Below are 22,373 nucleotides of genomic sequence, written 5' to 3'. Positions count from 1 at the left end.
AGGCTAATCAGACATTTGCAACTTGATAAAGGGAGTGGATTCTTCAGAAACTTTAACGTCTGGAGCTTGTTTATTACTGTTGTGTGATTTTGTGCAAAGAATAACAGTAATGCTTTGTTGCACTCTCTATATGATTTAAGGGTGTTGATTACCTCTACTGCCATGGATTTACTACTTCAGTGGTGCTGCCATAGGAAATCTTTATAGATATATATATATATATGTGTGTGTGTGTGTGTTAAATATATGTAACAGCTTGCATTTGTCCAGCTCTTGCTCTGACATGTTTGAGACATTCCCGGGCACAAATCTCTGCTTCTTCCCTCTGATACATGAGCAGGGTTAGCAGGGGAAGGACAGCTGGGGGAGATTCTATATTTGTCAGTCTCTCTCACTGCATGGACATTAGTATTTCAGGGCACTTTGTCTAAAATTACTGCTGGCCTTTTCAAGCCTCAGTCCCAGGGACACATCGGCGAATCTACTGTATGTGATTATATATTTTATCAGCAGCGTAGAATCTGGATCAGCAGGTAAATCTTCACAAGTACCATGTATCTTTGTGTGTCCCAGGCTACTTCAGCCTGTGTGTGTAATTTACTGTACAATAATGACTTACTATAGTTTGATAACCCTCTCTAGTAAAATCTAGTAAAATTACTGTTATTATTGGCTGGCCTGTGAAAAAATATGTCAGAATCCAGAGGTCTAATTTTAGCTCATAATTTTACAGTCCTTTATTGATTTACGCTCTGTAACATTTTCCGGTTACATATGATTATGTAAGTGTGAGAACTGTTTCTCTTGTGTCTAACCAACAGAATCTTATATATTGAAATTTCAGCATATAATATTTTAAAAAGTTGTCTTGGGCTATTCTGTGTTGTTCGATTTGTGTAACACAATCAGTGAAGGTAACTGTGCTGTCCAGGGTTACAGATTCAACTCTCAATCTCAGTGTGCACCCCCACCAAAGGTGTAAAACATGTAACCATAAATACTTAAACAAAGCCACTGAGAGAGAGCAGTGCAGTGCTTGCTGCTGAAAAGTGCATTAATTACACAGTGTTACACAGATTTGTGTAACACTGTGTGGCCTGTATTTGAATTCCAATCAGTTCTGAATTATGGCTTTATATTTTTATAAAGAGCAACTAATGCCCTAACTACAGTCAAGGTGCCCATACACTATAAGATCCGCTCGCTTGGCGATGTCGCCAAGCGAGCGGATCTTCACCCTATATCCCCACCTACGGGTGGCGATATCGGGTAGCAAGGGACTTAAAAAAAAATAACATTTGAGTTTATGGGGCAGTCGGTTCGGGGACGGCATCAACGAGCCGATGCGGTCCCCGATCCGACTGGATTTTCTAACCTGGCCGATCGAGATCTGGCCAATTTCAGGCCAGATCTCGGTCGGCCAGGCTGCTCTGTTCTGCCCATACACGGGCCGATTAGCTGCCGAATCGGTCCAAGGGAACGATATCGGCAGCTATAGTCGGCCCGTGTATGGGGGCCTTTATTTTATTTCTACGTTATTTCTTATGAGGATCATGTAACAATTCTGCCATGTTTAATCTGGTTGCTGAAAGGCCCAGTCTATGGATGGCAAATATATAGTATTTATTGTATACCCTACAAGTTACCTTTTTATATAGGATTAGTTTTACCTGCAGTGTATGTCACAGTATCTACTTTTGCAACCCAAGATTTGATATAGAATTTGTTTTAACTATTACATTACTATTACTATGTCTTTTAAATGGGATCATATTGATCAAGCCTAAACTGCAAAGCCCATTCTATGTTCTGATGAAAGAGAAGCTATAAAGTCAGATAAAATTTTCATAATATAGAATTTGGTGTCACCCAAACAACTACTGTATATTATAGTCAGAGATTGTGCTGCATACATACAGTTACAATAAGATATACACTGCTTAGATGAGCTATATTTTATATTTTGACACCTGGCACTCTGGTGAAGTGCACCACTTTAATATGGGTCAAGTATGTCTGCAAGTGCAGTGGCACATCTATATGTTGGGCACAACTATATGGACGTGCAAGAAGAGTATTTTGAAGAAAGTACCTTAATGAATTGGGTTTAATGTGCAACTCAGTGTGGAAAAAAGGGAGTACAACTGTGCTTGCAGTTCTAAATGGCTCCTAAGGACTAGTTATGCCCCTGAAATGCTGTGCTTTGCCTGAATGACCTATACATGTTATCTATAGCGCAATTAGCGCAATTAATTATCGATAGTCTATTTAACAAGTAAGGATATATTTTACAGGTTAGGGCTCTGGCACACAAATCTCCCTGTTCGCGGGCGACTAATCTCCCCGAAATGCCATCCCACCGGCGAAAATGTAAATCGGCGGTGGGATGACATACGCGATTTCCCTGAAATCGTGGAAGTTTCCTCTCAAGGCAACTTCCACGATTTCAGGGAAATCGCGTCAGGGAAATTGGCATTTCGGGGAGATTAGTCGCCCGCAAACAGGGAGATTTGTCGCGGGCGACTAATCTCCCCGTGTACCAGAGCCCTTATTCTAAGATTTGCTTATTACAGTGGTCATTTACTTATTGAATGATTGTTACTGCTGCAGATTACCGCACAATCTGTTGTGTAAAAAAATCCTATTTATTATATTTCAAGGGTATTGTGAAGGCCCCACTCTGGCAGGCTTGTGCTTGGATTCCTTTAACTCACTGTTGTGTCATTGTTGGAACACTGTTGTGTGTGCATTTTGATACTCTTGATACCTTTGATCCTTTTGATTCTCTGTTTCCTCATGTTTTGCCTTCTAAAGGGTATATTTATAACCTTACCTGTTGCTCAAACTTCTGTTTAGAGGATCTACTAAAACTCTTCCTGCTACTCTGCTTTTTCTCTCAACTGATCTGCATAGTTTTTTTTTTCTGCTCTGACCTGGGGTTGGCCTTGAGTACATGGTTTGGGTTATATCCACCTTTCCATCTCTTATATCACCCTGAGTTGTATTGGGTCTCTGCTGGTGCCAGAGCTCCTCAATACCTGTTGAATTGAGCCTAAATAGGTGGAGATGATTCAACTGAAAAATATATTTTCAAAACTACATCTTCAAGGGGTCTACCGTTTTATAAACTTCTAGCAAATAGATCTTCATGGAAAAAAATAAATGGATCGTCTTTCGATCATCGCAGAATCTGCTTCCTGTGTTTATTACCCAGGGTGGCCTGGACTGCTTTACCATTTGGTGCTTTGTTGTCTTCATCCTCTTACTATTCCTGATTGCTTTTGGTCCATCATGTCTAAGATTTTCATTAATAGGCTTTTCATTCTCAAAAGAAACTTACTCCTGCATCTGAACTTGCCCAAATATTTATCAGAAAATGTATGTATAGTTTTATTTATATCAATTTATATTATGTATGTATAATTTCTTGCATATTGCACATTTAAATAATGCATGAATAGAACAGATAAGGAACACTACAGTAATAGAATTTTAATGTAAAGAAATTTGTCTTGTTTTTGGGAGTCTTTTCTAAGCTGAGAATCAATATGCAGTTGTGCGGCTGTTCCTCAAGAAACAGTCATCCTGAAAAAACATACCAGCCTCCCAGCTTCTTGAACGTATTTTTGTTTTATTCCAAGAATCAAGATCATTGTGAGGAGCTTTTTCATGTGGCTGAGTTTTCCCACAATAATTTTCATGAGAAGTGTATGGATTGTTCATATTTTTATATGTCTAAAGCCTAAATCTTCTGTTCTTCCTTTTATTTCAAAGTTGATGTCCCTGATGCTAAATAACTGGTTTGAAATTTCAGTAACACCAGGCTTTGTCTTCTTGTAAAAACTGGGCTGCTGAAAAACATTGTCACCTTTCTTTTAAGTCACATGCTCGGTGGGTACTTCTAAAGGAGGAGGGGGTATACTGTAAGTGAGGACCCAAAAGCACTATCTTCTTGATTATAATGTTTTGCTTATTTAGAGACTTTCTGTCCTTGCCCTTTCCTGATCTTGACTGTATCTTTTGATTATATCTACTTTCCTGTGTCTCTTTTCTCTCTGGTGTGGGATGGATTTCTACTGTTTCCACAGCCATAACAGAGCTCTCCTTCTTGGCCAGCAGTGTCAGAATATTAGCTTATCTTCTCCAACTACCGGGTCCTTCTCCTACCAATCTATTACATCTTTAGGGCTGTGGTAGACGCGGAGATTAGTCGACTGCGACAAATCTCCCTTGTTGCGGGCGACTAATTTCCCCGATATGCCATCCCACTGGCTTGAATGTAAATCGCCGGTGGGATGGCATATGCAGCGCAACGATTTCCCGAAACTGCGGAAGTTTCCTCTCAGGGCAACTTCCACGATTTCGGGAAATCGTGGCACTGCATATGCCATCCCTAAGGTAATTTACATTCAAGCTGGTGGGATGGCATATTGGAGAGATTTGTCGCTTGCAACAAGGGAGATTTGTCGCGGGCGACTAATCTCCCCATCTACCAAGGCCCTTATAGTGAAGGATGATGTTTAGTCTATTTATTGTCTCATTATATGCAAATAGAAATCCAAAAATGTTTTGCATTTCAGAGGGATGATATTTTCTCTCTTTCCACAGTGAGTCTAGTTTTGTGAAATAAATTTAGTGGGAAAAACACCTCTAGCACCTCTAAATCAGTGAGGTGATCCTCACTGCACTATATATATATATATATATATATTTAATTACCATAAAATAAATAAATGTTCAAGTATTAGCACTGATAATGTAAATAATACTTTGTACATAGTTTTCCCTTTGTTGTTTAAACATTGTTTAATTTATTATTTAACAGGCTTTGCCAAAGTAGAATCTAACTACGAGAATAACTTTGTGACCAATGGATGCTAATAAACTGGATATCCCAGAGGACTTGGACACAATTGTGGAAGAGGCAGAAGGACAGGATGAGTCTACAAAAGAGAAATCAGAGAGCCTGACTTTTTATCACACAGATTTGTATGATTCTCCAGACAAACTGACCATCTTTCCTAAACAGGAACTTTCTGAGGAAAAAAAGCCACACATTGCAAAGCAAGATTTGTCTACTACTGCTGAACAAATCCATTCAGATCTGCAAAAGGAAGTGGATCACTTGGCCAAACAGTATGGAATTTCTGATGATAAAGAAAAAGATGAACAACCGTTTTTAACAAGCGTGCCTTACAAAAACCCAGAAACAATTTTTCATAAACCCACTGCCCCCAAAAGAGAAAAAAAATTGCTCAAACGAAATAAAAGTATTGAGACCTCTAATAAAATAAGCCAAAACCAAAATACAGAAACAGGCACAAAGACAGAGAACAGTTCCCCTAAAAGTAGTGTGCTGGATGAGAATGGCAGCCATCTTTCCAATGAAAGTGGTCAGCTTGGACATCATCAAACTAAAGCACCAGAAAAAGATGGAGGATGCGTAGATTCTGAAGAAAATTATATCCCTGACATTTACTGTATCACATGCAAAACCCCAGTTAAAGCTTTTGACAAGCTGTTTGGTGTACACAAGGATCATGAGGTCATGGGCATAACCGCTGCTGTTGAACAAAAGAAAGTAAGAATAAATAAAGGGGGTGTTACTATTATCAATTTATAAACATATTTATATAAACACATTTCTCTTAAATAAGAGTAGGGTATCTTCAACAAACCATACAAAGTAAGTATTAAAAGCAATACAAAATTGTAACGCTGATAGTTACAGCTTACAGTTTTATACAAGAAGGTGAAAGAGGTGTAACATTGACATAGTGAACTTTAGTGGAAAAAGTGGTTAAAGCAGTGAAATTCAATTGGTAATTGGTTTGTTATGAAATAAATAATAGATAAATAGTAATAAATTAGGCATGCTGCCATAAAGAGATGTTTTAGAAAATTGGGGAACACTATGGGGCACATTTACTAATCCATGAACGTCCGAAAAGCATCCGAATGCGTTTTTTTCGTAATGATCGGTATTTTGCGATTTTTTAGTAAATTTTTCGTAGCCGTCGCGCCGAGTACGAAAGTTTCGGATTCATTCAAGCTTCAGTATCGTGACTTTCCTTGGGCCAGGTTGGAGCTGCAGAGTGCCATTGAGTCCTATGGGAGACTTTCCTTGGGCCAGGTTGGAGCGGCAGAGTGCCATTGAGTCCTATGGGAGGCTTCCAAAATCATGCAAAGACTGAAAGTTTTGCCCGACGTTTACGAGCGCTCAATACGAAAAAGTCGCGACAATATACGAGCAAATCGTAACGGCTACAAAAAGTCGCGACAATTCGTGCAAGTTGTAACGGCTACGAAAAAGTCGCGACAATTTACGAAAAAGTCGCAAAATGTTCGTTTCCAATCCGAATTTTTCCTATTCAGATTCGTGGATTAGTAAATGTGCCCCTATAGGTTGTAGATGAGAATCAGTTCAGCTCTAGAAAAATCTTAAAGAGATACTGACACCAGAAATTAAACTTTTTTTTACATCTATCATAACCACATTGTCTTTGCATGACCTTCATTTTTGCCATAAAAGTATTTGCCCAATGCTTTTATATTACCTGTCTGATCCCCCATGTTCCTCTGAGGGGGCTGCCATATTTGTGCAGCAGGAGGCCGTTAGCATTAGAAGCTGTAACTGACAGGGTGAGGAGGGACAGACAGGTTGGCAAAACAGTCAGGTTTAGGAACTTCAAGTAACAATTATTTACAAAAGCAAATCTCTCAGCGAAAATCAATCAACATGACCTATAGGCAACTTTTTATGTAGATTCATATTTTGAGGAGTCATTTTTTAGTGTCAGTATCACTTTAAAGGTGTTCAAGTGAAGTGGTTAAATGAATGATTAGGGAGTTATATTAAGATGGAACGCTATTCCTTTGCTTTAATATTTTTTCATCTTAGGAAGAGATGCGTAAAAACATGAGCAAACTGGAGGAGCAAATTGTGCAGATGGAGAACTTTGCAAATCACCTAGAGGAGATATACATTACAGTAGAGGTAAGCAATCTGAAAAGTTGACTCATGGATGAAAACAAATATATATGGAAAACACATGCACACTTGCAACATTTATCCACCACTAATCTAATATTTAGTTCTATGAAAGGTACAACAATTGAAGTAAAAGGTTGTAGATCAATTTTTGATAAAATGAATAGGTCAATTGTAGGTGTAAGCCATCTAAAAGTATTTACTGTGTAACATTAGAGTGAACTATATTCTACCTACAATACAGTATCATACTTATATCTGATCTTGCAGGAAAATTTTACAAGACAAGAGCAGAATGCTGAGATGCACTACACTGAAGTTATGGATATGCTTAATACAAAGCATGAAGAAAAGTTGCAGACTCTGGGGGAGGAAAAGAAACTGAAACTGGAATCATTGTTTGAGCAGCTCATTGACTGTGGGAAGAGCCTTGACACCTCCAAAGACCTGATGGAGACAATCCAAGGGTTATTTAAAGAAAAGGACAAAGCTACCTTTGTAAAAGTAAGAACTTTAAAAGCAGTGTAAAGAAAGGCTTTTGATATGTCCAATCTAAAGGGCTACCAAAATTTTAAAACTTCAGCTAGTTTACAGTTATTAGCAGAAACAATTATGCACTATTTAGATCCTGGTGCAGCCTATGGATGAGGTACCAGACATCTAGCATAATCCTTTTTGGAGCTTCAGATGTCATTTAAAATGAAGCATAAAAGGAGCACTGACCTATAAATTCTTTTCATTTTGTTTTTGCCTGAATTATTTTAAGGGTACAGGCACATGAGGAGATTAGTTATCCATGATAAATCTTCGCTACTGCAGGCGACTATTCTCCTGCAAATGCTATCCCACTGGAAATAATGTAAATCACTGGTGGGAAAACATATGTGAAGCTTTGTTTTTCCGAAGTCAACTGAAGTTAGGGGCACATTTACTAATCCACGAACGTCCGAAAAGCGTCCGAATGCATTTTTTTCGCAATGATCGGTATTTTGCGATTTGTTTCGTAAATTGTCGCGACTTTTTCGTAGCCGTTACGACTTTTTCGCAAATTGTCGCGGCTTTTTCATAGCGTTACGACTTGCGCAAATTGTCGCGACTTTTTCGTAGCCGGCGCGCCGAGTACGAAAGTTTCTGATTCATTCAAGCTTCATTATTGTGACTTTCCTTGGGCCAGGTTGGAGCTGCAGAGTGCCATTGAGTCCTATGGGAGGCTTCCAAAATCATGCAAAGTCTGAAAGGTTTGCCCGCCGTTTACGAGCGCTCAATACGAAAAAGTCGCTACAATATACGAGCAAATCGTAACGGCTACGAAAAAGTCGCGACAATTCGCGCAAGTCGTAACGGCTACGAAAAAGTCACGACAATTTACGAAAAAGTCATAATGGCAACAAAAAAATTGCAAAAAATACGAAAAAGTCGCAAAATGTTCGTTTCCAATCCAAATTTTTCCATTCAGATTCGGATTCGTGGATTAGTAAATGTGCCCCCTAGTCTTGAGTTAAAAATTTTGTAACAACGGACCTGGTTATGGGTGTGGCCTAGCAGCAAGGGTATCATCTTATAACAATTAAGGCATAGTCAGAACAAAAGCAGCCTAGACAGCAGACATATGTAAGGTGGTAACATATGGCATATGAGTTGTCATGTACTAGGCAATATTAGATAAAGACATTTTTAAAAGACTTTAAAAACAAATATCTTAAAGCTTCCTAGTATATTAACATTTCATAACCCAAGCTGAAAGCACTAATTATTACATATTTTGTTCATTTCTCCCGCCTGCAGACTGCATTACACACAACCAGCAGGTAGTAGGATGTGTTTCATTTTTATGTGGCTATGCATGATCTTTATTTGCATGTTTGTGGGTCACACTGACAGAATTAAGCTTTCTTTGTGTGCCTCATTAACCAAAAGCTGAGTGTGACCATTCCTCTTATTCATAGTGCAGGAAGATACTTAAATCTCTTTTCTTCATCTTGCTATTTGCAGACTGAATGACTACTTCAACACAGATATAAATTTAAATATTTCTACTAATGCAGAATATGAAAACACGCACATAGATTTCACTGAAGTGGAAAACCTCCTGGAATCCATTCACACAGTTCCAGGTAATGAGTACGGTTTCAGAAAAGGGTTTCAGCTTTTAGAAATAACTCTGAACTCAAAAAGGTATTTAAAATGTTAACAATTAAATATATGCGTACATTCACTTCACTTCTGCTTCAGTGTTTATTAATCTATGTTCTAAAAGTGAGTCATTTCTACAGTGTATGTTTATCTACAGCTGTTCTATGCCTAGTATTGTTTATATAGTGACTGCGCTAACATGACCCCAGATGCCTTCTACATCTGATTAGTACAGCAGTCATTGTGAGTCCTAACTAATTATTTAATTTAATTTATACTTCAATTTCATTGATACTGTGCAAAGACACTGTATGGGTAAGGTATAAATATAGTATATGTAACCCCTTTTCGGCTAAAAAGCACTTTAAACGCCAGGCTATGGCTAGAGCATGGGGCACATTGGGACTCTCGGTCAAAGGAGTGGGCCTTCGCTAAGTGGAAGGTTTAAGCTGAACGATGTTTTACTAGAACTCCCACTGGTACTTTGTAAAGTGTTAAAGTAATAGGACACCAGGAGCTCTTGCAGATGAACTGGTTAACTCTTTATTGTCTAATACAGATGTTATTAGCACAAGGATCAGTAAATACTCACAGCAATTGAGGTAGAATGGTACAGTTGGAAAGTAACAGAGCAGTGCAGCACCACAGTGAAGATAGATGGGAGATACTAGCCAGAAGTCCCACAGATGGACCGGATCCGTACAGCCAATGGTAGTTCAGGGGTTAATACTAGCCTGACGCCTGTGTCTGAACTGTGGTCCCTACAGTAAGGCAGCAGAGCCTTGAGTATGCTAAACCCACTAAATTCTCCTTTGTTGGAGCAACAGCTGCTCTTGCTAAATAGCCCTGACTGAGTCACACTCCTAGAGCGTGCTATAACAGAGTCTAATCCTGCAATTAACTTCAACTCATTCACGGGGCCCTGTCCCCGACTTTACTTCAAAATGATATGGCTTACTGGGGCCTGTGTCTGCACCCAGGCTCAATGGAGGGTTGTACTAGGTAGCAGACCGGCAGCAAAAGAGGAAGCCACACCTCCTTGCTAGACACTATATAAGGCTGCAAGGGGTGTGAACAACCATATGGGCCAATAAAGGATAGGCATAACTATAAACTGTTACAAAGGCTTCTGCCCAGTAACAAGGGATCTATGTGAAGAGGTAGGGATATCACTCCATAGGGCACTTAACCCTATGGGTCCCTACATATATATACAATATATATATATCTTAAGTTTACAATGTTAAGTTTGCTAGAGGTCTTGTCACCTATTGCAACCAATATCAGTTAGTGTCACTTGTGTAACAGCAAATTGGATTGGTTGCTGCACCTGGGCAAATATTGTGTCTTTTATAACATATGGGGGTATATAGTCCTGCAATATAGGGATTGGCCTTCACTCCCAGGATCCCACCAACTGGGGCTGCCCATGCTTGGAGATAGGGATGCACTGAATTCTGGATTTGTTTCAGTATGTGGTCGAATAAAAACCTTTTTTTGGCAGGATTGGAATTCTGCTGAACTGAATCCAAACCCTTCAAATAATATGAATTTAGATTAGGTGATCATTTATCCTTGAATTATATATGCATTTGCATATGCAAATTTGGTTCTAAATTTGGCAGAATCCTTCATGGAAGAGTCAGAATCCAGGAAAAGTGAATTTGGTGCATCCCTACCTGGAATAGCAGTAGGGTTTGGATGAAGAGTCATTCTCTAGTCACATGGTTTGCTATAGGGCTCATGGGAGGTAAATTGTAATACTCATTTTACAGCAGTGTTTTATAAGTAATTAAACAAATTTTGGATTGTAATAAAGATGAACTTGGTTTCAATAAAGACAGAGGATTTAAATTTTGATATGCCTTAGTACTGACGTTTTTGAGATAATTATGAGAAAATTAGAGGATAGCTGTGTTGTATATTAATTAGCATAAATACTGTAAATGGGCAAAATGTTACTGGAATGTCGGGGATATTGAATCTAGATCAAAATTAGTTGCTGTATAGCCTACAATAAAAATGTAATTATTTCTTCCTAGGTTGCTATGGAAACTAACCAATGAAGTGAGGCTTATTAGCTATCTGGAAATAATATTTAGCAAGTGGCAATTTCTTTCCTAATCCTGAAGAACATATGCTATTGGGAATCCATGGCATTGTTTTAGCACAATGTTTAATGCTACTTGAAGCCAGGAGTTGCACAGAAACCATTACTAAACCTACAAAACCCACAACCTTCCAGTGTGCTACATACTTACTTGCACCTGTATCTCCTAGTGCTCTTAGCTACTGACATTTTCACCTTAAAATACAACTTCCAAGGCAGCAGCTCATTGCTGGTTTGCAGTAAGAGTGTCTTTCATTTTTTTAATAAAAACATTCATCATGAAGTGATATCCCCATTGAAAGTACAGGACAAAATGTGATGGAAAGCGAGTCTGTAATAATTCTTCAGCGCCTTTCTGTTACAGCTCCATCTGCTCCTGTTATCAACCCACAAACTCCAAACTCTGCCACAGCCACATCACTGCGTGTATGCTGGAGCCTCTTCTCTGATGACACAGTAGAAAGTTTCCAGCTTTACTATAAGCCAGTTTGTGACTGTGCTCCAGGGGAGGATCAAGAAGGTAAGTGTTTGAAGGGGACATTAGGAAATCTCATAAGGCACATAGGTTGCTGGATAGAAACATGATTCATAACAGGATTACACAAATAATGATAATAAAATGATGTAAGGAAGCCCCCACTCAGGGCATATGAAGGAATTCAGCACATTGGAACAGTGCTACCCAATACAGATATTTTCTGTGCTGTATAAGAAACATTAGGTCCCTATGGTTTGTTCATATCTTATATCTCAGTAAGGAAACAGTGGACAGTAGGGGGAACTGTTAAGTGTAATGAGCCATTTAGAATTAAAATGTGGCAGTTATTTGTTCTCTAGATACATTATGCTAACGGCATAATTTTCTGGGAAATGAAATCATTTCTCAGGGGAAATACAGGGACTTAGTTATTGAGGCTGTGACTGCAAATGGGACCTAAAGGATCTCAAATAAAAGACACAAATAATCAGGCTAATTCACAATGTAGGGGGTAAGGGATGCTGGTAGAGAGAGGGGTGGGGTTTCGGGTTAGAATGATCTGCCAGTGTACCAGGGAATATTCCATTGGGCCAAGGCTGTGCCACCATAAAGCCATGTAACAACACCAATACCAATTAGCACATTTTATATCTAATGTTTCCTAGACTGGACCCTGGACATCAGGTTCTGTGGTAGGTTCTAGGAGTTAAGAAACAAGTGGGTTTTTAAGGATATAGAAGATAGGCGGTAAGGAGGTGGGCTTCCTACCCCAAATTTTGCATTTGGACCAGATGGCCTTTAGCTGTACTCCTAAGTAAATATAACACATCAATGCTTTGTGCCCCTATAACAACAAAAGATGGAATCCTTTAAAGAATTGTGGCACAGAAAATGGATTTATATACTGTAAGTTGAGCATAACATGCTGTTATACAAGATTATCTACATTGCAGTATATACACACAGGTATATATGATTATTTAGACAGGATCTGTGTGCCTAGATATACCGGTGTCATAAGCATCCAAATACAAGTTACAAATCTGTTAGTGAATTACAGTTAAGGGCTATATTTCTAATGCAGAGAGCAGTAACAGTGGAAACGTAGCACAGTGTAAATAATAAATCCCAGTATTCTGTATTCATAGTAGTTCTACATATCTGAATGAATAACAAATCACTTTTCCTTCAGTGGGTTCAAACTGACATATGTTGCTGCAAATGACTCTTTATTTTTCTTTCTTCTCTTTAGAGTTCATGATAAAATCAAAAGAAACCTACTGCACTGTTACAAACCTAATGCCTAACACTCAGTATGAGTTCTGGGTCACTGCTTTAAATGTCACAGGGGCCAGCCCCGCAAGTGAAAATGCAGTGTATGTGACAGGTGAGTAGATTATGTTTGATATTAGCCAGGCAGGCTTTCATACATGCAGTAGCTCACATAGTAAATACAACTGCAGCCAGTAGCTGGTCTGCAAAGAAGGAATGTTTTGTGGTGTGTAAATAAAAATGCATATTTTGCTGAATATTTCTGCACACAGACTCTTATATTATCCAACAATCTGTATGCTTAAATATAACACTGTATATTCTGCTTCCTTTCAGTTGTAATTGAGGTATGATTTCTGCCTTCTTCATCCTGCCTCAGGCTGGTTAGGGATAGAGGTAGTGCAGTAATAAGAATATTTCTTTGTTATAATGCATGTTGGCACCATTGTCAAACTGGAAGGAAGAGGGTGATTATGCTATTTTCTGATTGACAGTTGTTTCAGTGAATTGCTTTTTACCACCTTTCTTCCTAGCTCTAATGAGAAAGAATAGCTATACACATTGTATACACATTAGCACTTGTAGCGTTTTCAGTATATATACCGCCACTGTTGCTTTCAGTATATATACCGCCACTGTTGCCCTGACAGACGTCATTTTTGCATTAGTATTGCTCCTTTACATAGGCAAGTGTATGGCTTAGCTTTTATATTGTTGACTTTTAGCCTATTTATAAAGCAATGAAAATTGTTCTGTCACTATTGATCGAATGTGAAGTAATCAAAACAGAAAGTGCACTGAATAGTATCTAACAATGTTATAGCAATATGATGATTTTTATATCCTTTTTTATATTAAAAACAGAGTTTTTAAAAAAATTTCACTAGTTTTATAAAAAAACACAGCATGGGGTATATTTAATTGCTTCTACCACATGCTTGATTTTTTTTTGTAGCTCCATCTCCTCCCATCATTAAAAGCAATGAATGCCGAAGTTGTGAAAATGCAGCCTTAATCTGCTGGGAATCTGGAAACATAAATCCTGTTGACTCGTACACTGTTGAAATATACAAAGCGACCAATGGGACAAGCGATGATTCTGTCACAGAGTGAGTATGCTTTCCCGTGTTTGCCATGGTAAGGCCCTATCATGTAGGCCAGTATGCTCCATTACCTCAAAGCAGTTTGAACTGGGGATTGACTGGGGCTGGGGCTGACTATGATGCATATAGGTAAAACAATTTGTTGCGGGGTGACTAATCTCCCCGTGTACCACTGTCCTTAGGTTGAAGACACACAGAGCTATTAGTAGCAGCTACTTGTCACAGCTATAAAAACAAACAATGCTGATCATTAACTGATAATTGTCTGTACATGTGTTTTACCAGAGGTAATTCTCAGTATTGTCTATGGCAGAGTATTTTCTGGCATTTAGTAGCTGCTACAAAGTAGCTCCTTGTGTCTTCGCCTTTAAATAACAGAATAACAGAAATCTGTCAGACAACTTAAAGTTGGTGTAAAGTTGTTTAGCATTATTAGCTAATTGTCAATAACTACAACTTTTCTACATTAAAATAATGCACTTTTTTGTAGAGTGGTCTAACACAACTGAAACTGAGTTAACTACAGTAGTTAGCTTGATGGTTAACTGTCATTAATACCATTTTACTCCACATTTACTCCAATTTTTCACTTATTCCACTTTTGAAACTTCCCCCACATGCAAGAAAGTGGATATTTTGTATTAAATATGACAGGGCTAGTTTACTAAGTTATTTAAAAAGCTGGTATAAACCAACATATTTCTCCCACAATGCGCTGGTGTTTCCAGCATTCTAGTATAATCACTTCTTTTGGAATGGGGAGCAAATATTTGTGATCAAAGGCAGAGGTGCAAAGATTTGTACTGGATAGGCATCTACAGGCATAGGACATTGGGTGGGACATATGCATCCTCATGTAAGCCCCTCACTTGCATCCTATTTAGTATTCAAGAGCAAGTCACTGCAGGCACATAGCACTGTATGCATTAAATGCAATTGCCTGTACTAATAATGATTGCAGGACATCTCCTTCTCTGAATGTAACATACACCTTACTCTGCTCTCTTCACCTGAGCACCATGATTAGCAGTTCCTCTTCACCCCACTTATACCCACCTAAATGTTAGCCTGTGGGGTGAGCTACAGAAAAATGGTATGGGTGGGAAGCTGTACACACTTCATGTAAGAAGATGAATGAACACAAGCTATAATTTCTGCAGTGTTGTTATCAAAGATGCAGTCGTGGCCCACTATTTATTTTCTTGTCACCTAATTTACAATGTTTTCTTACAGATCTATTGTTGGAATTCCCATTTGTGAATCTTTAATCCAGCTGCAGCCAAATCAGACGTATAGCATCAGCGTCAAAGCGGTAAATGTGGGTGGGCCAAGTGAAAGCAGCAAATCTGTTTCTATTCGCACCACAGGTATGGTATGATTATATCAGCGCTGTGAGGGGAGGCACAGAAAGGGGCAGCTCACACTCTACTGGCAGAACAACAGCACAGTTCCATCTGCTTAGTACAAGTGGGTGCAGAATTCTCATAATGCCCTGCAACTTGTGGCACATTCTCTCACATTTTATCTTGTGCCATAAAGTCTGTCTAACAACAAGTCAGATATATCTATCTGTGTGGTTTATATAATAGCATGGATAAATACTCCCACCAACAAACAAGCCAGATTTATCTATCTGTGTGGTATATATACAAGCATGGATAAATGCTCCCTTCAGCAACTCCCTTCCTCCACTAACTCTGCGAGAGCCCATCCCAGAGATATGTATGCTGAGCAGAGAGTTTTCTGGCACATAGCACCTCCATGTATCTATAGGCTTACATATATATGCTATTGTTTTCTTTTTAAAATTGCTTTATTTTTAATAAATGCTGAAATGTTCTGCTGTTTTCCAAATATTAATGCTTAATAAATTTGGCTAAAAACCCCATTAAACAGAGCTCACACAGTATGTTAGGCTTATATAAATAAAATATATTATTAATAATGTCATTAAAGCTCCTCTTTGTGTCTCCAGGTACTTTTTTCCACCTGGATGAGGAAACTGCTCACCCTCTCTTATCTGTTACTGATAATGGCTTTACAATTTCTTGTGCTGAGGAAGAATGTCTGGTGGATTTACCTTATTATTCTAAAAAATTCTCTAGGTTAGTGTGTTGTTACAGGGGAAATGTACCTTTAACTTTTAGTTGAAGCTAAGGCTAATGCCCCATAGGGGATTAGTCGCCTGCAATAAATCTCTGCTACCGCGGGCAACTAATCTCCCCAAAAAGCCTTTCCACCAGCAATAAAGGGAATCACCAGTGGGAAGGGCTATGGATCACTTTGTTTTTGTATTCACACAAGTTTCAAGTTCCCTCCTGCAGGGCTATTTTCTTTATTGCCAGTGGAAAGGCTTTTCAGGGAGGTTAGTTGCTCATGGTAGTCCTACTGTCATGGACGAATAACCACCAGTGGGGCATTAGCATACTCAAATATGTTTCTATGGTTACCCCCTTGTGTGTTTTTATACATAGTCTGCAAATTGATCCAGAGGAAGACAAATAAAATCCCCAAACAACTGAGCCTATGCTGTTGCCGTGAATATGTCACAGTTGATTGGGAGAAACCTCCTGGTGGTTTTCAGCATAAGGGCAGTGGCACACGGGAAGATTAGTTACCTGCGATAAATCTTCACTATTATGGGCGACTAACCTCCCCGACATGCCATCCCCCCGGCAAGAATGTAAATTGTTGGTGGGTTGGCATACGCGTCACTTTGGGTTTCCAAAGTCACCCAAAGTTTCCTTGCGAGGCAACTTCAATAGTGAAGATTTATTACGGATGACTAATCTCTCTGTGTGACACTGCCCTAATATTGCTCAAATGTGCACGTTCAGGCCTAATAACAGGTGCACCCTTTGTACCAAGTGGGAAAGGGCACAGGTACTTTCATACTTTTCTACCTAGTGCGACAGTAGAAAGCACGCTAACGGCAGGTCCATAAAATTGCTTTATGAGAGAGAAGCATAAGTTCATTGAAGTAAATTGACCAATGGCATTATAGTAAGGCATTTATAGCCTAAATTCAGCTATTTTTGTGATTTTCTGTAGTATGATATCTGCATGTTTGTGGGGGGCGGGATTTCTGAAAAAAAAAATTAAACCCAGTAATATAGAACCTATGAACATTAGAACTGTGTTTATGGCAATAATAAAGCATTTCATTTTGAACCTGTGCAGGTGCATTGCTGTTATGGGGAAGCTGATTCCATTTAAGGGGAAGCATTACTGGGAAGTGGAGGTAGATGAAAATACACAATACAGGATTGGAGTTGCCTATGAGGATACAAACAGAAATGGATTACTTGGAGCAAACAGTACATCCTGGTGTCTTCGACACATCTTGACACCCTCAAGGTAAAACTGTTCCGCTAGTATTCCATGAGTCGTAATGCCAGCCTGCAGTATTCGCAATTAAGCCTTAAGGCACATGGAACAAATACTCTGCCAGCATTTATCAACTGTCAGTGAAGCCTGTTATTAGTATAAATGGATTATTGCCCATTACTGAATTTTTCCATTTTAATGAAATACAGAATTCAAGGTAGTTTGGCAGTTTGCTTCCCATTTACCATAAGCCCAGGGACACTCCTGCCATGAGGCAAGGTGAGAACCTTGCCTCAGGCGGCAGTGAGTGACCAGTTACCAGGGGTGGCAAAAAGCCGCCTCTGGTAACTTTAAGAGCTGAATTTTCGGGTTTTTTTATTGCGTACTCTACACTAGTGATGCAGCCCCCTCTGGACCCACTGAGAGACTAAAGTTCTAAGGACGGAGCAGGAGAGAAGGGGCAGCATCGGGGCTGCTGCAGACCTGGAGTCGGCACTGCATAAGCCTCTCCCCATATGTAATAAAAGGCACTATCAGCCCAGGTGTAGTTGGCCATAGCACAAATTAGATGTTTGCTTTAAAAAAGTGACTAGTAGCAGACCAGTAGCTACAGACCAGTAGCAGACTTTGCACCGTTTATTTCATTTGCCCATTAGAATCACTTTCACAAACACTTTTTTGTTTATTTACAGGCACAAATACGAGTTCTTGCACTGTGGAGTCTCTCCAGATACTCGCATTACAATACCACCAAGACGAATTGGAATCCTGCTGGATTACGACAACGATAAATTGTCATTCTTTAACATGGACATTGCACAGCACCTGTTCACATTTGTCTGCCAGTTCTGTCACATGGTACACCCATGTTTTGGTTTGGAAAAGCCAGGAAGGTTAAAGATACGCAACGGCATACCAGTTCCCCAGTCTGTTCTTTTATCTTCTTGAGGAACACAAAATGTAAATGTTTAAATAAAATGAAAGATTGGTGGATGAGTATGTGAAGACATTTGGCTTTCTAGAAAATACATCTTTTGTTAGCTCTTACTGAGTTTGTATGACCTTGGGCGAGGGCAGAAACTTCATGTGCCTTAAAAAATCTATAGAATGTGCTGTGCAAAGCTAGAATTATACAAACATGGCAGAATGACGGCTGGAAGATGATAGAATTCAAACACTGTGTAGCTGGTCTAGATATGGTACATTCTGGGCAAGGCAACCAAAATTTGCTGCTGGCCTGTGGCCTATGAGTCTTATAACTTTCCTGAATTATCCTGATATCTGACCAGTCAATATGCTTGGAAACCATACTTGCCTCTCTGTCTAGTCTCTTGCTGGAAATACGAATGGGGCTGCTTTTTTTATAAAATACACATGATGTAACCTGTGTATTTTCACATTTTCTTGTGTGGGACCTGTTATTCAGAATGCTTGTGACCTGGAGTTTCCCAAATAAAGGGTTTTTTGGATCTTCTTAACTTGTTTTGCCTGAAATAAGGAATAATTATATCTTCAAGTCAAGTAAAAGCTACTGTTTTATTATTAGAGAGAGAAAAAATGTGAATTATTTGATTAAAACAAAGTCTATGGGAGCTGGCCTTCCCTTAATTCAGAGCTTTCTGGATAACTGGTTTCCGGATATTGCAAAACCATGTAAGGTTTAGATCAGAATGGAAACCATTTACTTGCAGCAGACGACACTATGTAACGTAAATTCTATTCATGTACATTTTACTGTTTTTACAATATTTTTATCATTACTTTTTGTGCTTGCTTTACTTTCCTGCTACTTGAAAAGATGTACTCTACTAAAAAAGACTACCAAGTTTAACCCTTTATTTATTCAGTGCCTATATGGTTATTAGTTAGAGCAATGGTAGAAATGGGGCAATTGTTGGTATATTGTCACCCTGGATGTTAATTCCAGATTTACAGCCAACCCTTTCATGGTACAATATTTTGGCCTTAAAATTGTGTAATATGTAGCTGTATTTTGGAGGGGGGGAGGGGAGGTTGTGGAGTTTGTTCTCACAATGCTGTGCCAAGTTGTACTGTAAATAAAATGAATCAAAGCTTTACCAAGCATCCCTCGGTTTGGTACACCATTGGGAAATAGCAAAATTCTTTTCTCACACTTGTAGCTCAATAAAGCTACAGCAGATTAGACGCCACTAGTAACTGAGGGTGCAGATAAGAGAGAATTGTAGGCTACAGACAATGAAAAGTTCATTTGTAAATGTTTTGTATGTTTAAAGGACAAGAATTGCAGTTTATGACAAGGTCTGTTTAAACTTCCCCAAGGCACTGTATGTTCAACTAAATAAACATAACTGCTTTTATTTATAGTGTATCATTTATCTTTTTTTGTTTGGTCAGTGCTGTAATGGCTGGCTTAGGCATGATGGCAGAACTGAAGTTTAGCTCCACTAAAGATATGGCAGGGGACATTTTTGCAGGCATTTCTATACCTGAGCTAATACCTGAGTTACAAAACCTGCACCTGTCATGGCCATACTTTTACTCACGGTCATATCAACCACTACAGTTAACATGCTTGTACTGGGCCCTGTACTACTTATTATCCTTTATAAATTGAATTGTGTAACTGGTGCTATATAGATAAATGATGGTGATGACCCTTTGTAGAGTTACACAGGGGATGGCCAGCAGGACATACACTTTTTTGACCCAAAGTGTAAAGCCGGCCCTACACGCACCAATATTATCGTACAAAACCTTGTTTCGTACAATATTTAGTGCATGTATGGCGGCTCGAAGAGGTGACCAATATCGCACAGATTAAAAGATTTTGATCGAGCAAAATCTATGTTTAGAGCTGAATTGGCAGGTGGAGGTGGAATTTCTATTGTTTCTACCTCCATATCTAACAATTCAGCCATGAACATCAGTGAAGGGTGGGAACAATCTTTCCTGAGACCAATGGTCGCACAAAAGATCAGTATTGCTATGTATATGGCCACCTTTAGAGTTGCTAAAACTAGCCAAAACATGACAGGGCACCCATCAGTTATTCTACAACATTACTACATGCAGAAAAGTATCTCTGGGGAAGCACAAACACCAAATCCTGGTGCAAAAACTTCTATGTGTGGGCACACATGCCCACACATAAAAAAACACAAGATAAAGTGCAAGCGCCAACTGCAAAAACAGTATCCTTTCAGTAGTAGAATCTCGTACTTCTACTCTACAAAAATACAGCAGGCAGGGACAAATTTATCATATTTTTAAAGGGTAATAAGAGAGTTCACCACAGTTTCATCAAGGAGTGAAAGTGAGAGTTCACCTTTTAATAAATATGTCCCTATCCCTGTTATAACACACAGTTGAGAAACAGTAGCATTTAACTATTTGGCTGGGCCATAAAACATTTTCAGGCTGTCTGTGTGTTGTCAGCCACAGTAAAATCCAGCTCCTAACCCTCTGGCTTCTGGTGGATGACAACGGAAGGTAAACTATACAGCAGGCCACCCCCCACCCCATGTGAGAGTGTGCTATATAGCAGTTACACCACTTTCCAGAAATGTGGTTTCTACAAACACCTTCCATTAGAAACTCGGCAGTCTTGTCTGCAATAGGAAAAGTTTTCTGTTGGCAGACAAAGTAGGTCCTGTAATCAGAGTATAAACAGGCCTGTTCTTATGTGTGCCGATTTGTATAGGAGGATAGTATCAGTAGAGAGTTTGAGACTTTTATGCATCTACTTTCTTTCTCCTCCAATCTGCAAGAAGCTCTAGCAGTGGGAATTGAACCGCTACCCCAAGCAAGCCTTTTCTTACAAGGTAAGGACACTGCTGACAAGCTACTTCAGCAGCTGACAGAGAGCCACAAAACAAGTCTATTGTTATGTTAACACTAAGGGGGGCATTTGTCAACATTCTGGTTTTTGTGTTTTTAGAGTTTTTTGAAACCAAGAACTCATTTCCACAAAGGACAGTCATTTATCAAAGGATCCGAATTGAAAATTCAGGAACAAATAAAGATTGTGAACAAATCAAATTTGTTTTCCGTGGCAAAAAAACACGAATCATGAAAGAAAAGAAAATGATCGTTAGTAAACGCACCCTTAATATTCATTAAAGGAAAAGGAAAGTTAAAACTAAGTAAGCTTTATCAGAAAGGTCTATATAAATACAGCCATAAGCACTTACAGAATGGCTGCTCTGAGTCCTCAGTGATAAGAAACCACATTTATTTCCTTCTGTTTTGTATACATGATCTTTGGTGTCAGACTTCCTGCTCTCAGAAAAATCCTTCAGCACACAACACATGCCTGCGCACCTTCCTACTCTCCCCCCCCTCTACTCTCTCTCTCTCTCCTCTCTCTGCTGTAATCTGAGCTGAGAGCTGTTCCCTGCCTGAATGCTACTGCCTGAAATTGAAGCCAATTGATTGCTGCGTTTGCCATCCCACCGGCGATTTATATTTTCGCTGGTGGGATGGCATTTCAGGGAGACAAGGGAGATTTGTTGCGGGCGACTAATCTCCCCCGTGTGCCACAGCCCTTAGAGAGATAATGAAACCAAAAATTAAACCTTAATCATCTGTCATAACAATGTATTTGCATGCTATTTATAATTTTGCCATAAAAGTACTTTCTGATGCTTTTACATTACCTATCTGATCTCCTAAGTCCCTCTATGAGGGGGCCGCCATATTTGTGCAGCAGGAGGTCGTTAGCATTAGAAGCTATAACTGACAGTTTAAGAAGCGACAGTCAGGTTGGCGAAACAGTCAGGTTTAGGGACATCAAGTAACAATTACATACAAAAGCAGCCCTATTCATTAAAAATGATCAACATGGCCTATAGGGAACTGTTTATGTACATTCATATTTTGAAAAGTAGTTTTTTAGTGTCAGTATCACTTTAAAATTCATTTTATGGCACACTACCCCTTTTAGCAAAATCTAATTATATTACTGCCTATATATCTACA

The 22,373-nt window shown here is 39.1% G+C and overlaps 1 protein-coding gene across 1 annotated transcript; it reads left to right on the top strand.

The window, feature by feature from the left end:
- The first annotated feature begins 341 nt into the window (after positions 1-341).
- fsd2 (fibronectin type 3 and SPRY domain containing 2) lies at positions 342-19,761 on the top strand. The gene is made up of 13 exons (XM_002939625.5): positions 342-533; positions 4,826-5,581; positions 6,902-6,997; positions 7,262-7,495; positions 8,777-8,799; positions 8,984-9,105; positions 11,599-11,754; positions 12,965-13,099; positions 13,940-14,093; positions 15,321-15,454; positions 16,063-16,192; positions 17,268-17,444; positions 18,107-19,761. The coding sequence occupies exons 2-13, from the start codon at positions 4,871-4,873 to the stop codon at positions 18,360-18,362; spliced, it is 2,328 nt and encodes a 775-aa protein (XP_002939671.3). The 5' UTR covers positions 342-533; positions 4,826-4,870; the 3' UTR covers positions 18,363-19,761.
- The last annotated feature ends 2,612 nt before the right edge of the window (positions 19,762-22,373 follow it).

The sequence above is a fragment of the Xenopus tropicalis genome, chromosome 3 (genome assembly GCF_000004195.4).
Source record: "Xenopus tropicalis strain Nigerian chromosome 3, UCB_Xtro_10.0, whole genome shotgun sequence".
Lineage (NCBI taxonomy): Eukaryota > Metazoa > Chordata > Amphibia > Anura > Pipidae > Xenopus > Xenopus tropicalis.
Note: the sequence above shows the minus strand (reverse complement) of the source record. Positions and strands in the feature narration are given on the sequence as shown.